This window comes from Pelophylax lessonae (assembly GCF_965119305.1).
Source record: "Pelophylax lessonae genome assembly, chromosome: 7".
Taxonomy (NCBI): Eukaryota; Metazoa; Chordata; class Amphibia; order Anura; family Ranidae; genus Pelophylax; species Pelophylax lessonae.
In genome coordinates this window covers 265437966-265461957 of record NC_138774.1, presented here as the reverse complement: position 1 = coordinate 265461957, position 23992 = coordinate 265437966, and the positions used below count along the sequence as shown (strand labels likewise).

General features: G+C 44.4%; 1 protein-coding gene across 4 annotated transcripts in view; it reads right to left on the bottom strand.

Annotated features, from left to right (window-relative positions):
- DENND1A (DENN domain containing 1A) overlaps positions 1 to 23992 on the bottom strand; it is a 1402774-nt gene that overhangs the window by 941521 nt on the left and 437261 nt on the right. For all 4 annotated transcript variants that reach the window (XM_082262893.1, XM_082262895.1, XM_082262894.1 and 1 more), the window contains exon 5: positions 10198 to 10317. In XM_082262893.1, coding sequence (XP_082119019.1) covers positions 10198 to 10317 — 120 coding nt within the window. The remainder of the gene's footprint in view (positions 1 to 10197; positions 10318 to 23992) is intronic.

Genomic DNA, 23992 nt, shown 5'->3' with positions numbered 1-23992 from the left:
TCTCTGAAGACCTGCAATTAAGAGTAGTTAATTTGTAAAAGGCTGGAAAAGGATACAAAGCAGTCTGGAAGTGTTTAGGCATCCTGCAGTAGACAATTAGACAACTGTTTGTAAATGGAGACAGTTCAGAACTATTGTTCTCTCCCTAGAAGTGGGCGCCCAGCAAAAGTGACTTTCAAGTCATAATGCAGAATCCTCAATGAGGTAAAGGAGAACCCATGAGTAACAGCTAAAGGCTTGAAGTCATCGCTGGAACTGTGGTAAACACCCCTGTTCATGAGCCTACCATAAGCAAGTCTTTGAACAGACACAGGATGTGTCCATCACAGAATACCACAGAAGAAGTCATTGCTCTCCAAAAAATGTTGGGAAAGGTTTTGTGGACTGATGAAACAAAATTTGAATTGCTCTGGAAGAATACTCCCTGTGCATGGCCAAAAAATTGCACAAATTACCATGACCGCTGACAGCTTGAAGAAAAGAAAAAAAAGCCCATAAGCAGCTTAAGTTTACTTCTGTGATCAGCTGTCATTGCCTGACAGCTGATCACGTGGTAAAAGGCTCACTGTGATTGGCCATTTACCCTGCTCTGTGATCAGCCGAGTCCCAAAGACTCTGAGATCTCAGAGCATGTCACCCTCCTGGCATTTTAAGCCTGTGCTGTAGCAGTCTTTTGGCTATAGTGTGGGTGTCAGATGGTTAACACTAAGGGTTCACTTACTTTTTTTCCTCCAGCACCGTGGGGGGTAATTGAGTGTGTTCAATTAAGACACAAGAAATTAAAATCGCTTGTGCGTTATCAGCTTAAAGAGGAACGCCAAGCTACCTTCAAAAAAATGAAAAGTCAGCAGCTACAAATACTCTAGCTGCTGATTTTTACTATAAGGGCACTTACCTGTCCAGGGATCCAGCAATGTCCTCACCCAAGCAAGTAAGGGAAACAGAAAATGAAGCCTTGCAGCTACACAGCCGGTTTCCTACTGCACATGAGCAAGCCGGGTTGCAGCGCCTTGTGAATGGTCCCGTAGTCTTCTGGGACCTGTGATGTGTCCCAGAAGACTGCAGGAGAAAGAGGGGGTGCTGAACTGAATGAGGTGACCGGAGCTGCAAATGGGAACCTGTCAAAAACAGGTACACCCCCCCCCCCTCAAAAGTGCTAAATGTGGCGAGGGTGCAAACAAGCAGAGCTTACTCTTTTGGGTGGAGCTCCGCTTTAAGCACATTGTGTTTTTCTATTGTAACAGAAAACCAGTTAATTCCAAGGGGTTCACATACTTTGTCTTGCCACTGTATTGGAGAGCGAGATAGCCATGCACACACACAACACACATTTTTGCTTTGCATTTTTATTTGAAACTGAATGGGTTGTTTTGCAATGTAAGAGACCACTTGACTAAATATATGACTATAGAGAAGGTGTGTGGCTCTTGCGCTATCAATATTATAAGAAGGGTGGCGATAGCCTTACAGCGGGCAGCACGGATATAGCAAACCTATACTATTAATGATGTGAATTCAATGAAAAAAGTGCTTCACTGTGTGGCTATATTGATAAATATAATCATTTTTAACATACATAAATCTCAAATGATGTGACAGTTGAGCTTAAGTAATGTGAAGTGGCAAAAAAAAACATCATACTAAGTGACATAAATAATAAAAATGAATAATGACAATAAATATATAAACGCTGAAATCCTTCACCACATGGTAAATAACAGAGCGTGAACAGAATATTGTTCAATAATCAGGGACTATAAAAATATAATGTCCAATAGTGAATCTTCAGTGTAATCAATCTAGTGACTGCAATGCAAATAAGTGGTGATCTTCAGTGTGAGAAACACCTCTATGTGTTCAAGCCGCTCACCTTACTGATGTAAGGTAACACCATAGGGTAGATTTCTTTAACTGCAGTTACTGTTGAAATGGTATGTGTCCTCTATGTTCCTCGTCTTCTAATGGTTAATACTCTCCATGGTGTGTATGAAAAAGATAAGACTATGATTTTGTATGTTTTCAAGAGATTCTGAGAACTAGGAACACACACACAGTTGTGCATTCAGCTCGACTGCAAGGTAACGTTGGCAAGGGGCATTTTATATTTGGACCTAAAAAAGGCGTAGTGAATTTATATTTGTGGCAGCAAGAATACTGATTGCAAGGTCGTGGAACTCGGCTGCCATACCCTTTGAATTGCTTAAGGCGAAATTATCTTGGATAATGATCAATGAGCGCCTCTCGGCCATATTTAATGATAAAGTGCAACTTTTTGAAAAGGTTTGGAGCCCGTGGATTGCATATCTGGAGGGGGACCCCCGAGCTGGACAGTTGTAGGCCACATAGGTGAGCCCACATTGAGCATGCTCTACGTCGGATACTTAGCAGCATATGCTCTACTTATATTCGACCTGAAGTACTTTTAATCATTCTGCAATCTGAAACTTTTTCGCAATATTTCTCTTCTTATCGTTTCTTCTACTTTCTTTCTCTCCTTTCTTTCGGTTGGTCTTTCCCAACCCAACTTCTTTGATGTTCCCTTTGTGGTTTCACTTCATTTTAAAGACTAACTAAGAGAAAAAGCCTAAGAATGATGGGTTGGGGATAATAGGGGACTTATTTGCATTGTTTATTAAGGTTTACCTCAGTCGAAGTCCACCCAACTCATGTATGTTCCTTTAGAGCTACTGACAGTATTTAGTTATATGATTGATTTTGTTCATTTGCCACATTGTCTGAACAATATTGCTCATTTGTTTTTTTATGTTGCAAAAATTCAATAAAAACATTGAAAGAGGAAAAAAAGGAGTTGTGAGGTCACAAAGTGGTAAATAAAACAGCGGCAAATGTTTTAACAACCAGTCAGTTCTTACCATTCAAAAGCAAAGTTCAGTTTCTCTTTGTTTATTGGTGACTTTATTGTAAACATACCTAAAATACAAAGTCTTAGAAGCACTTGGCACCCCCTATCTGCCATTTCTGGGACAGTAACTACATTGCAAAATCAGGCACGTGCTTTCCTCAGCAAAAGATGAGCAATGCTTTCCATATGTCTGACACGTTCAGCTGACACCACAGAGGTCTCTGCTACGATAGGACATGTACCACTTCAGTCTCATATACTCACAATGACAAGCAGTTCAAGGTCTTGTAAACCCTAATGACAGTTCACAAACTGCAGCCGCTTTACAACTCCTTAAGAAAACAAGAGCTTGTGTAATTTTAATATACAACTGTTGCAGCTAGATAAGTTCTGACAGCCACAGATAAGAGCTCTTGAAGTTAAGATAAGTTTGGTTTAACTCATCTTCACAACACAAAATGTACACAGGATCCAGAGATGGCCAAGTGCCCGGCTTCAGAAGTGCAGGGAGGTGAAAGGCACAATGAAATAAAACAGGATGTGAATTAGCAACTCTGAAAATGAACAGGAACTTTGAATATTATCAGCGGACATTTAAATGCTGCCTTTTCTAATATTAAACTGTAAGGAATATGATAAACAAGGACAGAAATCATATAAAAGCAACTGGCTGTAGAGATTATTGCATATATTAAAAGTGTTGCTACATAATGCCTGGGACCAATGTACCCCATCTGGTTGGATGGATGTAGTGGCAATTCTTAATGAATACTCAAGGTGCTCATCAGAAATGTTTGCTCTTCATGTGCTTCATCTTTTAAAATAGTTTCTCACAAACGTAGGTGCTGATGAAACCTGATGACATGAATAGGTCGTGATTGTGAGGAGTGGGATATTGTTCCTTGGGAAGATAAAACTTCTAAAAAGAGACACTGTAAAATTTTTCTTCGGCTGCATGTGTTTGCTAAGTGTAAGAGTGGCAGGTTGGACACCCCTGGTGTAGAGTAACAGATAGGAGTTCTAACTTTTACAAATTGGAAGGGTCAGTTTAGATTGTGTCCGGAGTCTTAGAAATATCCTGTCTTGAAAATGGCTATGGGGGACAGATGAAAGGGAGGTGCCTGACGGGAAGGAGAGGAACCGGGGGTTCCAGCTGTCCAAGGAGGGGCCCACTTCCACACCAGAACCCTCCAGGGGGAGAGGGGGGATAGCTACTCACCATACCAGGACCAGAGATCCCAGCAAGGAACTAGGTCCTTACTCCTGACTAGGCATAAAAAAAACTGGGTACCTATAGCAGGGAGATGGAGTATACCCCCTGGGACTGCCCATAGGCGTAGCCAGATTCTTTTTCTGGATAGTGTCCTACTTCTGTAGGGGGCAGTAAAACCCAATGGTTATGAAGATCAGAAGCTGTGTCCGTCAATTAACGAAAGAGAAATATTCTTTTCTAAATGCTATAAAGATGACAAATACATCCTAGCATGCCAGAGGTGCCCTAAAGACTAAAAAATACTTTATGCCATGAAAGGATATGGGTGTTCTGGTAGATCATAAGCTTAATAACGGCATGCAATGCCAAGCCATAGTTTGCAAAGTGAGCAAAATTGTTTATTTGTATTAAGTGCTATAGACTCCAGAGAGAGAGATATCATTTTGCCCCTGTACAAATCATCAGTAAGACCTCATCTGGAATATGCAGTTCCGTTTTGGGCACCAGTTCACAAAAAGGATGTCGGGGAATGAAGTAAGTGCAGAGAAGGGCAACCAAACTGATAAGAGGCATGGAGGAGCTCAGCTATGAGGATAGATTAGAACTGAATTAATTCTCTCTTGAGAAGAGGAGATAAAGGAGGGATATGATCAACATGTCTAAATACATAGGTGGCCTATACAGTGAACTTGGTGTTAAGTTATTCACTTTAAGGTCATCACAGAGGACAAGGGGGACTCTTTATGTCTGGAAGAAAAGAGATTTATTCTCAAAATACGTAAGGGATTCTTCACAGTAAGAGCTGTGAAATTGTGGAATAGACTCCTTCAAGAGCTGGTTCTGTCCTGCTTAGTAGGCTGCTTTAAGAAAGGCCTGCGTTATTTTCTAAATGTACATAATATAACTGGATAACATTTATAGGTAAAGTTGATCCAGGAAATATTTGATTGCATCTTGGGGGATCAGGAAGGAATTTATTCCCCTCCTGGAGCAAATCGGATCTTGCTTTGCTGGGTTTTTTTTTTTGCCTTCCTCTGGATCAACTCTGGGTATGGTATTGTGTATAAAGGATTGTAATTTTTTTTTTTTCCCCTTTTATTGGCTGAACTGGATGGAGTTGTGTTTTAACCAGACTAACTATGTAGATGATGAGGACCAGAATGAAAGTGTGAGTAGCTTTTCCCTCCAGAGTTCTCATTCCAGAAATACCCTTTTTGCTGCATCGGGATCATTACAAAAGGTAAGGAAGTGTTGCAAACCACTGCCTGACAAAAAAAAACACAATACTTCCATTAAAGATAAAATGACACCTGAAAACCAGGAGACCATTCATCAAGCTCGCAACATATGCTTCTGGATCAGCATTGTCAATAGCTGAAAATGCATTTTGGCACAAAGCTTATAAAATATTATGAGGGAAAGGGGTGTGGTTACCTATTCTCGTGTATAGGTGAAATATTCTTAACATATACAGTCCTTGTTATTCCACTTGTAACAATCAAAAAAATAACATTTTAAAAAGCAAGTTTAGTTTATTTACTGAATAAGCTGTACTTTTATTTCAAGCATAATACTTTTATATACTTTATATTATATATAAAATATTTTTTATATTTTTTCTACGTTTACCTTCCCAGTGTAACAAATTAACTTTCAATTTGTAAAACTACTGCACACTGAATTTTTTTAAATTTTTACCAGTTTTTTTCCCCATTGCGTTAACATTTCCAGAAATTATATTTTTTTATTTACAAAGTTCTTGTTGAACCACTCACTTGCAAAGTTGAAATCTTTAATCGTTTTAAAAATAGAGGGTGTTTGTTATGAATGCATAAACTCCTAAAAACTTCCTAAATTTGGTGATTATTGTTGTATAGGTTCACAATGATCATTTATCAGTATTAACAACTGTTTAGAACAATTTTCCAAATATGTTTCACAGTCATTATTGTGCAATTTGCAGAGAAATTTGTATTTGAAGGCCCATCAGCTGAACGCTTTTTTGATAAAAAATATTCCACCGTGCCTTAGGTTTGCATTCATACATTTTATGTAAAGAAACAAACAAGGTTTTATTATACTATATATTTTTCTACATGACTCTGTTCTAAGTCTTGCTGCTAAATTTTCTGTATTTTTTAAAATACAGTGCCAGTCTACATTTGACACCATAAACTGAAAAAAAGAGTTTAGAGCATATAAAAAAGTATATATGACAGGGCTTCTAACCCCTCACCGCTCTACCCAAAACTGAAAAAAAAAAAAAGGTATGAGCTTTAGATACAATTAAAAACAGTTTTTCTTTCTTTTTTTTTCACATTTTACTACTTCTCTCCCATATAATTGTATAAAAGGTAGACATTTTTGGAACAGCCACTAGAGGCAGGGTAGATTAGGAACTGAACTGAATTTAACAACTGCTAAGAAAATGCTTTCAATGAGGTAGATGACTCACATTTTAGCATAGTAGGTACAAGCAGTAAAGCACAACCATTGACTAGTACTGCAAAGCAGAAAGCACTAAACTATGTACCATATCTCACAACATTTAGTACACCCCTCACATTCTTGTAAATATTTTCTTCTATCTTTTCATGTGACAACACTGAAGAAATGACACTTTGCTACAATGTAAAGTAGTGAGTGTACAGCTTGTATAACCGTGTAAATTTGCTGTTCCCTCAAAATAACTCAACACACAGCCATTAATGTCTAAACTGCTGGCAACAAAAGTGAGTACACCCCTAAGTAAAAAATGTCCACATTGGGTCCAAAGTGTCAATATTTTGTGTGGCCACAATTATTTTCCAGCCCTGCCTTAACGCTCTTGGGCATGGAGTTCATCAGAGCTTCACAGGTTGCCACTGGAGTCCTCTTCCACTCCCCCATGATGACATCATGGAGCAGGTGGGTGTAAGAGACCTTGCGCTCCTCACCTTCCTTTTAGGAAAAGCAGTGGTCATCCTTGAGGTGTGTTTGGGGTCATTATGTTGGAATACTGCCCTGATCATGCTCTGCTTCAGTATGTCACAGTACATGTTGGCATTCATGGTTCCCTCAATGAACTGTAGCTCCCCAGCGCTGGCAGCACTCATGCAGCCCCAGAACTCGACACTCCCACCACCATGCTTGACTGTAGGCAAGACACACGTCTTTGTTCTCCTCACCTGGTTGCTGCCACACACGGTTGACACCATCTGAACCAAATAAGTTTATCTTGATCTCATCAGACCACAGAACATGGTTCCAGTAATCCATATCATTAGTCTGCTTGTCTTCAGCAAACTGTTTGCGGGTTTTCTTGTGCATCATCTTTAGAGGAGGCTTCTTTTTGGGACAGCAGCCATGCAGACCAATTTTATGCAGTGTATGGTCTGAGCACTGACAGGCTGATACCCCACCCCTTCAAACTCTGCAGCAATGCTGGCAGCACTCATACGTCTATTTCCCAAAGACAACCTGTCATGGACTTGCAATAGTGTTTGGCAGCTTACCTGTTCCTTCATGTCTATTAGAGTTCAGACTTCACTTCTGGTTCCTTTTTATCATCTCTCCTTCCCGTTCCTGCCCCACCCGAGGTCATCAAAGGAAGTCTATATTAACCAGTGCACTGTAGGTCTGCTTTGCTGTTCGTTAGTTGTTTCCTGTCTGCCGTGTGCTTGATCTACCTTTATGTGTACCAACTTTGGCTTGTCTCTGACTTCTCCTGTTTGCCTGTGACCCTGACCTTTGGCCTGTTCCTTGGTTACCCTCGTCTGCCTGTTGTCCTGACCTCGGCTTACCCATCACTATCCCCTGTGTCCTAACTAGCTGCTTCCCCTCTCTTCTTACGGAGCGTGACCTGGGGGACCCCAGGGGCCGCGACCTGGGCCCAGTTGCAGCCAAGTCCATCCTCACCACTAGAGGCTCTGGTGAACACCTGCTGGGTCTTAGACTCCGCGCCCTGGGGAATCTTGGGTTCACATCCCTGTCCATCCGCAGCAGTCAGCTACTGGGTTCACTACTAAAAGGTGGCCACCCCCACTTCCAGGGAAGGCGCCAAGCTGGCCACATGGCCTAGTAGGCCTCAAGCCACAGCCTAAAATTTGGTAAAGGTCCAGCCGCACACATCCCATCCAAGGGAAGGCGGGTGGCTACGGGACCCTCACAGAGGCGCCCCCCCACAGAGGCGCTCACTTGGTGGCAGCCTAAATTTCTTTTGTGCCCCGCTGCCTGAGCATGAAGCCTGCCAGAGTAGACTGCCCAGGGACAAAGATGGAGAGGGTGGATGCCCAAACGGAGGGTGGTGGCTTCATCCACCCTCACTGGGGCCCCACACACAGCGTCCGGCCAGTAGGCCGCAAAGCCGCAGCCTAAATTTTCGGCTGGGATAGGCCGCATGCAGCGCAGACCCGCGGATGTGAACTCATCCTCTCCCCCAGCCCTTAATACCCCCCTGCTTAGGTCGCTAGCCCCCAGGGTGGTGAAGGACCCTGGTGTAAGTAACCCCTGGTGTGCGTTCGGAGAAAACTGGTCAGCAGCAATCCCAAAGGAAGCCCCCTTCAGAGCACATGGTAAAACCCAGCTCACAACCTCCAGGGAGGGGGGTGGGGGGGGGTACAGTGACCCTAGCGGGGCTGTGGAGAAGAAGGGGAACCCGGGGGTCCCTCTGCTCCAGGGAGGGGCCCACATCCACCCCAAAACCTGCAAAGGGGAGAGGGGGGACAACTACTTATACTGTGGAACTGAGTGGGAACCACTCCAGACAGAACAACCCTCAACCGGAATGGGGGTGCTGTCGGCCAGTAGGAACGCTGCGACTTAGGCTGCGACCAGATTGTATGCGTTCTTGCGAGATGTTTAAGGCTAGCCCCCGTCCAGTGGGGCTATGTCGCGGCCGACCTAGCCCGGAGCTGAGGCCTGGGGGGCGCTCGCTAGCTGGACTGGGGAGACCTTAAGGATCTATGTCGGTCGCCCAATCAAGCACTTGATTTTAGTTCTCACAGGAACAGAAAATAATAAAAGAGATAAGAATTCAATCTAAAAAGGAAAAAATGCTAGGACTAGAGATCCCAGCAATGAATTAGGTCCTTGTTCCTGACTAGGTAGAAAAAAACTGAATGCCTATAGCAGAGTGTGGGAGTATATCCCCTGGGGCTGCTCTTTAGGCGTGGAAAAGCTTTTTCCTGCCTAGTGTCCTACCCCTGTAGGGGGCAGCATAAGCCAATGGGAAGATTCTGGAGCTGTGTCCGTGAATCAACGAAAAAGATCATGTCAAATTGTTCTGATTTTTTTTTTTTTTTAAACTCTATCACAAATGTTCTGGTTTACTATGGTGACGTGGACAGAACCTATCTCGATTTCAGCAGAGCAGTTGATACAGTTCAACATTATGGTCTCAAAAATATGCTGTAAAGGTAACCCTTGAGTGGTTCAGTGGATATACAGTTGTCTAAAGGATAGATACCACAGTGTGGTTGTAAATGAGGTTCATGCAGGACAGAGACCAGTCACTACCCACAAGACTCTGTACTATGTCTTGCTCTTTTTAATCTAAATGGAGATGGAGGTTCTCATAGATTGCAGGTGGGGGCAACACTCCACAGACAGTATTAATCAAAAAAAAAGAAGAAAAAAAAGGCCTGAATCAATAATGGACCACTTGCTCTTTGCCTGCTGTCACTCTTCCGTGTTTCTGTTATTGGAACAGGAATAGAGAGAAAATCTTCCAATGGAGACACTTGTTATGGTGACACTTGCTTAAGAAAGGAATGACTTATCTTGAAGGGACTTTCTCTAACTTCCTGTTGTGTATCCAAGACAGAAAGAGAAGGAAATCTCCCCAATAGCTGCTTAATATGACCACTTTTCTTCTTTTTATTCTTTTGTGTTTTTCTAGGTGAGCAGGCATTCAATTCCAATTTTATGCAGTTAAAGGCTATGGAAACAGTACATTCTGAACGTGCATTTAACTGGCCCTTACATTGTTCTCATATCAGAGTCACATGACTACAAATGCAAGAGTTAAGGAATAAATATGACACCAGTCCACATTTTATCTGCAAAGAAATCCTGCCGATAAGAGACTTGGGGGCCTGCACAGGCTGAAATATGCACTGCAGACAGACACAGCTGGCCTTACCTTAAGATACAAAAGCAGCTTTTAGCGCCTGAAGATAACCGGCAGAAGCCAAACCTCTGCTTGCTGTCAATGTCAGTCAGCACAAACGTAAAGTTCTGCCCGACATGACTCGCCGAAAGGCTGAAAACAGAAGCACAGACAGAAGACAGTATGTAAATAAATATCACAAACCAGGCGACAGCATTACATCATGTCAGTAATCACAAAATCATTTGTATCAGTAACAAAAATCCAAGATACCTCTGAGGTTTTTTATAAAAGATGAGATTTTTACAATACTTATAAACACAGTATATGCCCTCTTTGTGCCAAATATGTTTTCCATAACAAAGAATTAACATATTTCCAGTATTAACTTCAAACTGATTTCAAATATAGATTTTTATCCAAGACAAACAAACTCACATTGTGGACTACAGCAACAAGAGATATTCCAGGTTTCGTTTGTGTAGGGTATAAGGATCAGATTGGTTGGAAGATCCTTATTTTATTTCATTCACTTTTCATAAATATGCCTCCGGGACGCAACCGATCGTGAAGTTATGACACGTTACAGGTATGAATCAGTTAAGACTGGCAGCACACACAACATGAAAGGAGATGTTTCAAGTAAGCTTACTATATATTTTAGATTCTAGATTGTAAGCTCTAAAGAGCAGGGCCCTCTAGTTCCTCCTGTTTTGAATTGTATTGTAACGGTATTGTCTTCCCTCACATTGTAAAGCGCTGCGCAAACTGTTGGCGCTATATAAATCCTGTATAATAATAAGGCCTCTTTCACACGGTCCGCCTCCATTGGCGGATCCGTGTTGCTCAGCGGGGATCGATCCGCGATCCCCGCTGAGCCGGCGGATGACAGCTCCGTCTCCGCTTGCAGAGCGGAGAGGGAGGTGTCACAGCTCCCGCTGCTCTCTATAGGGGATTGGATGAGAGCGGACCGCCTGTCCGCTCTCATCCGATCCGATCACTGAACGGATGGAAAAATAGGCTTTCCATCCATCCAGATTTCATGGACATGATCGGACACGGATGGCAGCGGGTGTCAGCGGAGGTGTCTCCGCTGACACCCGCTGCTCCATAGAGCTGCATGGAGGATCCGATCAGATCCGCCTAAAAAACTGACAGGCGGATCTGATCAGATCGCCCGTGTGAAAGGGCCCTTATAATAATATTCAATTGTCAAATATAACTATTGTTTGTATTATTATTACAATACTATTGTTTAGAATTAAAGTGTGTACTGTGACCATAGACCTACTAGAAACATTCAATGCTTTCAAATGGCAAAAAAAAACTGATTTAAAGGGTTATTTCAACTTTTTAGAAAAGATGAACTAATATCGTACACTAGAAAGTGAAGGGTTATGCGCTCCCTGGTTCCCCAACTCTCCCACTCTTACCAGGAGCCCAAAATCACATTAGAGGGCTTCAGGATGACAAGTGGGAGGAGGCCGAGGAAAAGCTGTTCCTTGATCTCCTCTGCAGTGATTGAAGGCAGAAGTGACAATAGTTTAGCCACTTCGGGTTTTAGGGCTATCATTCGCTGGCTGTTACAGCCAGGGAAGCAGCTAACCAAGCACAATCTGTCTTGAGTTAGCTGCTTTGGAGGGAAGGGAAAATATTGGGGTCTAATATTATTATTATTATTATACAGGATTTATATAGCGCCAACAGTTTGCGCAGCGCTTTACAATGAGGGAAGACAATACAGTTACAATACAATTCAATACAGGAGGAATTAGAGGGCCCTGTTCGTTAGAGTTTACACTCTAGAAGGTAGACACGAAATGTCTCCAAAAAGAGTACTGGTCACCGTCTCAATGCTGATCACATGGGGGTTTGTTAACCCCCCTGTAATAGCAAAAAAAAGAGAAAAAAAAAGTTTAAAAAACGAATTCTAAAATGTATTTTAAAAGCGTTTTAAATAAAATCAAACATAACCCCCGGTGTAAACTGCAATCACACCACAGAAGTAAGGTATGGCTGTGAATGTTGGAAAGAGAACAATCTTTCTAGTACCATAGCCCATAGTTAACTTTAAACTGATGATCAGTAAAGCTCTGAAGGACTCATGCACACTGGATATTTTGGAAACTCTCCTAGACTGCTGGCAGCAGAGTTTTGGGAAAAAAAAGGTTGTTGCTTGTAAACTCTTGAAATGTGTTTAGGTGTGTCAAGCTTTGGCATTTATTAATTTCATTGACCAGAATAATAATTTAGCGCTTTAAGCACTAAATATGCCTAGCGTGTAGGTGTGTTTAGATGAGTTTAGGCGCGTCAATCCTTATTTTGGACAAAACTTTGTTGCTCTTGAATGCACTGGCTGTGGATTTTTTTTCTGCCTCTAAACTCCTCCAAAACCATTTCTATGCAAGGGGACATAGGCTAACATGCAGGAGTGTTAAGAGGCAGGGGGGAAAAATTGTAAACGCCCCTTGGAGCAGCAGAAAAAAAAAAGTCCAGTGTGCACAAGGCCTAAAAGCGTTTACTATGGGGATTTTTTAGTACCAATGTTTTTTGAGATATCATGGGCACATGCAATTTTAAGACTTGACATGTTTGCTATTGACACAACCCCATCTTTCTATTTTTCAAAGCAACTACCATTTTATTCTACAGGTCCTCTGCTTTCAGAAAAATAACGGAATTTTTGTAAAATCTTACCTGTAAAATTCCTTTCTCTGAGTCCTCCGACAGTCGCCGCCTCTTCATATTCGTCACAATGGGGTAATTGACCTTTGCTCCGTAGGAGTAGCTAGGCAACAGAATATGTCAATATTAAAGCTTTTAACATATCCCACCCCCAGGGGGTGGTCCCCTCAGTCAATACCCTCCTACTTCCTGTAACCATACCTCAGTTTCAGTAGAATAGCAGTAGAGTATATAACCAAACCCCAAAAGAGGGGCGGGGCGGCGACTGTCGGAGAAATCAGAGAAAGGAATTTTACAGGTAAGATTTTACAAAAATTCAGTTTTCTCTTACGTCCTCAGACAGTCGCCGCCTCTTCATATTCGTCACAATGGGGACGTCCCAAAGCAGTACAAACATGAGGGGTGGGAAACGCAGCCGCAACTAAGGCAACGCAGTCTCCACAGCAGAAACAAAGGAACCTTACCAAAGGAAGGAAACCAGCTGGGTAGCATGAAAAAAACTTGCTCAACAGGAGCAACAACCCAGGAAAAAACAAATAACCTAGGGATAAACGACATCCCAAACAGCCAAGGGCCCAAAAACAAGGGACCCTAAGGTACCGCCGTACTAAGAACCTTGCGGCCAAAAGGAAGCATCTGCCGATGCCTGAACATCCACCTTGTAGAACTTCGAGAAGGTGCGAACGGACGACCAAGTCGCCATCTTACACACCTGGGCCACAGAAGCCCGATGATGACAGGCCCAAGACGTACTCAGAGATCTGGTAGAGTGCGCCTTCACAGGCATGGGGGGAACTTTCCCCTTCAGAGCATAGGCCTGTTCAATGGTCTGTCTGATCCATTCGGCGATGGTAGAAGCCGACGCCGCCATGCCCTTCCGAGGTCCCTCTGGAAGGACAAATAAAGAATCCGACTTGCGGAAAGATTCCGTCGATTTCAGGTAAACCCTGATCGCCCGAACAACATCCAAGGAGTGCAAATCCACCTCCTTCTGATGTTTAGGCGTCGCGCAGAGCGAAGGCAAGACAATGTCCTCATTGAGGTGAAATTCCGAGAACCTCTTTGGAAGAAAAGAAGGGTTAGGTCGCAAGACCACCTCATCCAAGTGAATGACCAAATACGGAGATCTGCAGGACAAAGCAGCCAGCTCCGACACCCTGCGAGCCGAAGTGATCGCCACCAAAAACGCGACCTTCTTGGACAACATAGACAACGAGATCTTCCTGATCTGTTCAAAAGGAGCGTGTTGCAATACGGACAGAACAAGGTGCAAGTCCCATGGAGGCAAAGGTTCCCCCCTAGGAGGGACCAGGTGTCGCACCCCTTGAACAAAACGGCCAGCGCAGAAACCTGGCCCTTGATTGTAGCCAACGCCAAACGCTGGTCCACACCCGTTTGAAGGAAAGGCAAACCCTAGACACCGAGTATGAGAGAAGGGGATACCCCCTGGACTCACACCAGGCAAAAAAGACCTTCCAAGTACGGTAGTAGACTTTCCCCGAGGAAGACTTCCTCGCGTTGATCAAAGTGTGAATGACCTCAGGGGATAGACCCCTATCCTTCAGGACCTCGGTTTCAACAGCCAGGCCGTCAAAGCCAGCGACTGTAAAGCAGGATGAAAAATCGGTCCTTGAGACAGAAGAGCTTCTCGAAGAGGCAGACGCCACGGAGCATCGATCGCCAGATTCACGAGGTCTGCGTACCAAGACCGGCGAGGCCAGTCCAGTGCCACTAGAATCACCGTGTGCGGTTCCGAGGTCAACCTGCGAAGGAACCTGGACAGCAGTTGAAACGGTGAAATGCATACATCAGCCGACACTGATGCCACAGAGTTACCAACACGTCTGACGCGTCTGCCCGAGGATCGCGCGTCTTTGCCACGAACCTTTCCACCTTGTAGTTCAGACGAGACGCGAACAGGTCTACCTCCGGAAGACCCCACTGCGCGCACAACATCTGGAAGACATCCGGGTGGAGGGACCATTCTCCCTGGTCCAAGGTCTGGCGACTCAGATAATCCGCCTGCCAGTTCTCCACCCCCGGAATGTGAACCGCCGTTATCGCCGGGACGTGCGTCTCGGCCCAAGACAGAATGTCGGCCACCACCCGAGCCGCTCGGGCACTCCTGGTGCCCCCGTGGTGGTCGATGTATGCCACCGCCGTGGCATTGTCCGTCTGCACCCGAACCGGACGGCCCTGCAGCCTGACCGTCCAACGTTGCAGAATGTTGATCGGAAGGGAGGATTCCTCCTCCGACCAAGTTCCCTGGGCGGACAGAACGCCCAGAACACCACCCCAGCCCGACAGGCTGGCATCCGTGGTGATCACCGTCCATGAGAAAGGACGAAAAGACTTGCCCCCCGACACCGCCGGGGACTGTAGCCACCACAGAAGATCCCTTCTGGTACGATGACTCAACGAAATCTGGAGATCCAGAGAGTTCAGTCGCCCGTCCCACCTGGACAGGATCTCCGCTTGGAGACCCTGCGTGTGAAATTGGGCAAAGGGAATCGCCTCGAAAGCCGAGACCATCAATCCCAAACACCTCACACACGTCCGGAAGGACGAGCACTGATTGTCCCTGAGGGACCTGACTTCTTCCTGAAGTGTCCTGAGCTTATCGTCCGGTAGGAAGACCTTCGCCTGGACCGAGTCCAGGATCATTCCCAGGTAGGGAAGACGAACCGACAGGCACAGCGTCGATTTTGGAAGGTTTATCGTCCAACCAAACTCCTGTAGAGTTTGCATCGAGACGGACAGGTCCTTCACCAGACCCTGACTGGTCGCAGACCGAACCAGAATGTCATCCAGATACCCCAGGACAGAGATGCCATGGGCTCTCAACAAAGCCAGAACCGGTGCAAGCACCTTGGTGAACACCCGCGGAGCAGAAGCGAGACCAAAGGGTAACGCCACGAACTGGCAATGATCCTTCGCAATGGCGAATCGAAGGTACCTCGGTGACCCTCGAAAATGGGGATGTGAAGGTACGCATCCTTCAAATCGATGGAGGCCATAAATTCCCCCGGAACCAGGGCAGCCACCACCGACCGCAGGGATTCCATGCGGAACTCGCGAACCCGTACAAAGCGGTCCAGAGCTTTTAAGTCCAGAATTGGACGTACCTTGCCCTCTTTCCCAGGCACATTGAACAGATCTGAATAGAACCCCCGAAATTTGTCCCCGCCGCATGTTGCACAAAACATGATCCACAGCATGCCCTACAACATACAGCATGTCACACAGAGAATCACACAGTTTGTAACATAGAACAGTGTATAACAGCCCCCCTCCTTGCAGCCCACAGCAGCATCAAACCAGATAGAGAGCCCAATAGTGTGAACAGACATGCAGGGTTACACAGTCCCAGACTGACACCCACTAAACAGACAGGTCCCCACACAGAGTACACTTACCTTCTGAATGGCGTGGGGAACCCGCACAAGCGATCAAGCCACTGAACATGGGACAGGGAGAGTCGCAGCCAGGACGCAGTAGAACTGCGGTGCGAAACCGCATGGCGTCCTGTGAGGTAGCCACCTCACCACAGCATCCCTGCAGCGAACAGGGATGGGTCATTCACATATGCCAGGAAAAATACCTGACTCAACGCTCGATGGCAGGCTGGGAAGCCACTGGCCCACAACCTGCGACCAGGGGGGCCAGCCCGAGACCCAGCCCGCACAATCCTCTTCATCAGAAGAACTAACTAATGCTGACAAAAGTAACAGCTAAGTAAAGAGAGAGAAAAAAACTCAAATAAAATCAAAAAGAAGATAAAGGCTGAGACAAAATGCCCCAGCACAGAAACAGCCTGCTACTCCTGATAGCTAGACAATGAAACTGAGGTATGGATACAGGAAGCAGGAGGGTATTGACTGAGGGGACCACCCCCTGGGGGTGGGATATGTTAAAAGCTTTAATATTGACATATTCTGTTGCCTAGCTACTCCTACGGAGCAAAGGTCAATAACCCCATAGTGACGAATATGAAGAGGCGGCGACTGTCAGAGGACGTAAGAAAAATATAATATTCTGGGGGTTGTAAGTAATTTTGTAGCAAAAAATGCAGATTTTTACATGTGTGCAAAAAATGAAAAAATTGTTCTAGAGCGAAAGTTGTTAACCACTTGCCGACCAGTGACTGACCCGTATGTCACCGGACTTCAAGTGGTTATAACGGGAAGATGCCTACAGCTGCAGGCATCGACCCAGTACCGTTTTTAGAGTCTGCGTTTGGCTCTCTCGTAAAAGCAATGCTAGCGGCTAACTAGCTGCTGGATTGCTTTTACAAGCAGCAGGAGGGGATGTCCCCCCCCCTCCCACGGCTTGCTCAGGCTCTCCCGTCCCACCGTCCAGGATGAGCTTTGATCAGCTCCCCACTATGGTAAAAAACAGGAAAGGTAAACCGCACTCCAGGATGAAGATCAATCAAACTTTATTGATGAAAAATGTAAACAATCATATGATTGTATACAGTTTTCATCAAAAAAAGTCCAATTGATCTTCATCCCGTAGTGCGGTCTACCTTTCCTGTTCTTTGGATAATGCTGGGGTCACGGACCAGACATGCAACTGCTGTGTGAGGATCTTATGGCTTACACCTGAGCGGCAGCAGCTCTTTGTGTTTCTGACCCCTCTATGGTAAACCTGAAGCAAAGACGTGGCATTATTTCCGGTTTACCAGAAAGCACAGATCTTGGCGTTTTGAATGCTTTTTAGGGCATCATGTTTTGAGCAACATGATGATAGGTCTAAGGAGTTTGCACAATCAGATTGTGTGGTGTATGGTCAACCTAACAACAGTCCAGTAAACTTATCAGGTTCTATGGATTTTGTTAAGCATTGCTGGATTTGTTTCTAGTATATGAAAGAAACACATGTATGGGTTTGTATTTACTAAATTGGAAACAAAAACATTGAAGAATGGAAATAGAAAACTTAAATACTTAATATGGAAAAAAAACACAGAACTTCAGCCAAACAATACAATGCAGAGAAACACAATCGCTGTGAAAAATGAAAAAAATGATTTAAATAGGAGCCAAGCCCCATGAAGATAGTCCAATACCTAGTTAAACAAAATCCCACATCCTATAAAACTCTGCAGCTAGCACAATAACGATGCAAGAAATTCTTGTATTTCTGTTTTCAAGTATTTAGTGGTACTCAAAGTCAGCTTTCCTTAGAAACAATATAACATATTAAATGGAATCCTTATAGACAAACAAAATAATGCTGTACATCAACACAATTTTTCAATTTTTTCAGCCAGAAAATCGGAGTGTGTTCAACACCTGAGAACTGCTCTCCTCTAGGGCTGAGCTTTTTCTGATCCTAGTGTGAACCTACCTAACCTATCCCACCATGTGTAACGCTCCTGCGTTTTTATTGTAAGCTGGATTTGCAGCTGCAGAATCTCCACTCAGTAGTCATGTAGAGATGTGTTGGAATACCAGATCCAACTCTCCAGACTCATCACTGTGGGCCTGTCTGCTTCAGCATACAGATATACACACACTCAATAAGATGTTCCTGGAGTGATAGGATGTATATGATAGTATGGTAGTGATGTGCTGAAGGGACAGGTGTGCAGTGACAGTAATGGTAAGCACTTGATAGTAATGTTCAGGAGAGTAGTAGATGGTAATAGGTAGAATGCAGATAGGTTAGTAATCATGTATGGTAACAGGTGGTAAGGACAGCAGATGACATAGACAGGATAGACTAACCCAGTGCAAGGATAGATGGTAGTAGACTCAAGAGCTAGCAATCTATGTAACAGTGCAGATGGTAGAATTAGTATGCATAGATAGTAACAGTCCTTAATGTGCAGAAGATGATAGGGTAAGTTAGTTATGGAGGATTCCCCTGTGGGGTACTTATCACTAGTAAGGTTTAGTAAGTAGAGGGGTCCAGTAGTGAGGGAGTGATCCGGTAGCGAGATACGGGATCAGTTGCGAGGTTCCGGTCTGTTCCAGGTAAAGGCAAATAGCTGGAGGTTTCCGACAGCAAGACAAGGCTTGTGAGCATGTAGACACACATTGAACGAACAACGTGAGAGAGAATGCTGGCGATTGAAATAGCCGCTCAGCGGCGCTCAGCGATGACGTCATCCGTCTTAAAGGTGTATGCGTTCCACCTAACTAAAAAGGTGGGACGAAATGTTTGAAAAGGAAAATGGTAAATAAGGGTACCAAAGGGAATCTTACAGTACCCCCCCCTTAAGGCCGGCTCCGGAAGGCCTATAGCACTGGTTTCTCCGGGTATTTAGAGTGAAACCTTCGTATAAGCCTAGGTGCGTGAATATCAGAGGTATCCAACCAGGTGTCGTCTTGGGGTCCATAGTTCTTCCATCTTATGAGATATTGGAGTCTTCCTCTATGGATACGAGAATCCAAAATCTCCTTAATCTCATATTCTTCTCCGCCTTCAACTTGTACTGGAGGTGGAGGCAAGATGGTAGGCCTTATTCCTTGGTTAGGAACATGTGGCTTCAGTAGCGACACATGAAAGATGGGATGTATTTTGAGATCTGCCGGTAAGGTGAGTTGCACTGCAGCTTTTTCCAATGAGTTTCTTAATTGGGAAGGGTCCCAGAAATAAAGGTCCAAGCTTTTTGCTAGGGATCGTTAATCTTAAATTTTTTGTCGATAGCCAAATAGCATATTGCGGAGAAGGTCTTCTACGAAGGTCGTAGTACCTTTTTTGTTGACTATGAGCGTGTGTGATGGTGGTATTAAGTAAACCCAGAGAATCTTTTATTTGGGTAAGATAATCCGATGCTACTGGGTTACTTGATGGTAAGATGCGTGGTGGAAGAAGTGTGGGATGAAACTCATAGTTCAAGTAGAACGGACTTTGCTTAGTAGTACTGTGGGTTGCATTGTTATAAGCAAATTCCGCCAGAGGGAGGAGGTCCACCCAATCATTCTGTAGGTATGATGTGTAGCAACGCAGATATTGTTCAATGCACTGGTTGACTCTTTCAGTCTGTCCGTTGGTTTGAGGGTGGTAGAAAGAAGTGAGCTTTCGCTCAATCCGTAGTATTTGACATAGAGCTTGCCAAAATTTGGAAATGAACTGTGAACCACGGTCGGATAAAAGAGTCTTTGGAATTCCATGTAACTTGAATACATGTTTCATTAGTAGTTCCGCTGTTTGTTTAGATGAAGGTAGTCTGCGAATAGCAATGAAGTGTGCCATCTTTGTCAGATGGTCCACTGACACTAGAATGGTATTAAATCCTTTCGAAGGTGGTAGTTCTACTATAAAGTCTAAGGACACAACTTCCCATGGGACCTGGGATATTGGTAGACTGCAGAGTAGACCAGATGGTTTTGTAGTGTCAATTTTGGACCTTGCACAGATGTCACATGAAGAAACAAATTTTTGTACAGACGTCTTCATATCAGGCCACCAAAACTGCCTGGTAAGCAAATTAAGGGTTTTCGTCATACCCATATGTCGTGCCATGGGCACATCGTGTGATAATTCCAAGATCTTGGTGCGCATAGTAGGGGGTATGTAGAGTTTGTCGTGGTAATAGAGGAAGCCTTCTGCATCAGTACTTAGTTGTGGTGGAGGTGAATCCAATCTTATACTGTGCAAAATCTCTTCCTTCAGGGAACGAACAACACCAATATTACGTTCATAGGGTATTATAGGAATAGAAGGGATTTCGGCGCAGTTATCTTCAGTTAATCGTGATAGCGCATCCGCTTTTTTATTTTTGTCTGCAGGCGTGTAGGTCACTAGGAAGTTAAATCTTAGGAAGAATAATGACCATCGTACCTGCCGGTGGGAAAGAGTTTTGTTAGTCTGGAGGTATTGAAGGTTTTTATGATCTGTATATATGAGTATTGGTAATTGGGTACCTTCAAGTAGATGTCGCCAATTCTCCAGTGCCAGTTTTATGGCAAGCAACTCCTTTTCACCCACTGGGTAATTCACCTCTGGGCTGCTTAGTGATTTTGAGAAGAATGCAACTGGGTGGAGTGGTGAAGTATTTGTTGGTCGTTGGGAGAGAACTGCTCCTACTGCCATATTTGACGCATCTACCTCCAGAATATATTGGAGGGATGGGTCTGGATGGCGTAGTATGGGAGCAGAAATAAAGCTTGATTTTAACAAGCGGAAAGCTCCATTTGCTTCTTCTGACCATTTGAATGGTTTCTTTATACTTGTAAGTTGTGTGAGAGGTAGGGATGCACCGAAATTTCGGCCACCGAAATTATCGGCCGAAAATGAGCCTCACTCATTTCGGCCGATAATGGGTTAACAGTGCCGAAAATAAAATATGGCCGCCGTGGGGAAGGAGGAGGGCGCAGCGCAGGGCAGGTTTTAAAAGTCCCGCCTCTGGCCGGCCGTCCGCCTCTCAGTGACGTCCCTACTACAATCTGTGCATTATGAATGGACATACCAGGTCGGGGGGCGGGGCGAGCGGCCGCTATAGAGAGAACTAATGTGATCCTTCCTGTCAGCTCAGCACGTCTATGTGTGAATGAGAACAGAACTGAGCTGACACCGGGGGCGGGGGGGGGGGGCGGGCTTAGCGGCCGCTATTAGCTGTAACTATGTGAGAGCTTCTCTTCCTTGTCAGCGGAGATACATGCCTGTCAGTGAAGTGAAGCTCTCACATAGTTGCAGCTAATAGCGTCCGCTCCGCCCCCCCCGCCCCTGGTGTCAGCTCAGTTCTGTTCTCATTCACACAAAGACGTGCTGAGCTGACGGGAAGGATCACATTAGTTCTCTCTATATCGGCCGCTCGCCCCGCCCCCCGACCTGGTATGTCCATTCATAATGCACAGATCGTAGTAGGGACGTCATTGAGAGGCGGTGCCGCCGGCCAGAGGCGGGACTTTTGAATGCAGGACACCCGAGGAGGAGGACGCTTAGGCAGTGGGAGTGGGGGGAGATGGGGGGGAGCTGAGGCAGCTTACCAATGATATTAGTATTATGCAGCATGAGGGGGTTAATGTATTGTCACTGCAGGTCACTCATCTATTAGTGACCGACCAGGCAGGTAATTAACCCCTTTGTGCTGCATTAGTGCAACCAGTATCAGTGTTAATTAACACTGGTTGCACTAATGCAGCACAAAGGGGTTAATTACCTGCCACTGGTCGGTCACTAATAGATGAGTGACCTGCAGTGACAATACATTAACCCCCTCATGCTGCATAATACAAATACCATTGGTAATTAAATTAACCTATTGCCAACCCATCACAGTACATATACTGTGACAGGGTGGCAGCGACAGGTGTACGTCGCTGCCTGTTTTTGGTGTATGCCCCTGTTCTATCCATTTTAAAAAAAAATTGGGGGGAAAAAGTCATTTTCGGTTTCGGTTTTCGGCCAAGGGCATCCTGCATTTTCGGTTTCGGTCCAAAATTTTCATTTCGGTGCATCCCTAGTGAGAGGTCTCACAATAGCAGAGAAGTTCTTGATGAACTTCCTATAGAAGTTTGAAAATCCAAGGAATCGCTGTAATGCCTTACGAGTTGTTGGTATAGGCCAATCCAGAATACAGGATATCTTGCTCATATCCATCTTGATCCCGGTTTTGGATATGATGTATCCTAAGAATAATATTTCTTCCTTATGGAACAGGCATTTTTTTAATTTCACGTATAGATTGTGTGCGAGTTATCTGGATAACACAAGTCTTACATGTTTTATATGTTCAGACAGAGATCGAGAATAGATAAGTATATCGTCCAGATATACCACAACACAGACATTAAGTAAGTCTCTAAAGATGTCGTTTATGAACCTTTGAAAAGCTGCGGGAGCATTACACAACCCGAATGGCATCACAAGATATTCGAATAATCCGTATCTGGTTCTGAATGCTGTTTTCCACTCATCTCCATCACGGATTCGGATTAAGTTGTATGCCCCTTTTAGGTCTAATTTGGAGAAGTAAGTAGCCCCACGCACTTGTTCAATGAGTTCAGGGATGAGCGGTAAAGGATAGCGATCCTTTATTGTAATGGTATTTAATTGCCTATAATCGATAATAGGCCTAAGACTTAAATCCTTATTGCGGACAAAGAAAAGTCCTGCAGCTGTGGAAGAAGTAGAGGGTCTGATGAACCCTTTTGTCAAATTTTCATCCAAGTATTCCTTGAGATGAGAGAGTTCATCCTGTGAAAGAGGATAAACATGACCGAAAGGCAATTTGCTGTTAGGGAGTAGATCGATAGTGCAATCATAATCCCTATGGGGAGGCAACACTTGAGCATTTTTCTCAAGGAATACTTCGGACAGATCCTGATAGCATAGTGGTGCAATCTCGTCTGACACCACAGACAGGATCTTTCCATAAGATGGGAGGTTACACGTAATCTCACAATAGTGAGAAGGGAAAGTTAAAGTCCGTCTTTTCCAATCTATGATTGGTTGATGTGTGTGTAACCAGGGGAGTCCCAAAATAATGGGAAAATGGGGTGAAGATAGTATATCAAAGGAGGTGGTCTCCATATGAGACTCGTTAGCAGTAACAAGGAGTGCTTGTGTCTGATTGGTGATTGGACCAGAAGATAGCGGAATACCGTTAATGAAACTAACAGAAACAGGTTTAGGTTTTGAAATAATAGGTATTTTATTTAAAGTAACAAAATGTGTATCGATATAGTTCCCACAAGATCCTGTGTCGATCATAGCCTTGGTAGTAATCCTAGTCTGGTCCCACTGTAATGTTAAATGAACAAAGAGATAAGGTTTAGAGAAGGAAGTCGTTAATCCCCCTAGCAAGACATGTGAACACTCACCCTCTTTTTTGCGGACAAGGGGACAGACGCTTATCGAATGATCCGGGGATGCGCAGTACATGCAGAGATTACTGGATCTTCTCCTGGCTCGTTCAGTAGTTGATAAAGGTGGGCGTATGGTTCCTACCTCCATAGGAGTAGGGTCAATGGCCGAAATCCGAGAAGGACTAGACAATGGTATTCCCATTTTCTCAGCCCTTTTTTCTCGCAGTCGCCTGTCAATGTTGATACTGAGTTGTATTAAGGCATCCAAAGTGCCAGGTAAATCCGCTCAGGCGAGCTTGTCTTTAACTGCTTCTGACAACCCGAGTCTGATCTGAGTTCGCAGAGATGTATCATTCCACCCTGAATCAAGGGTCCATCTT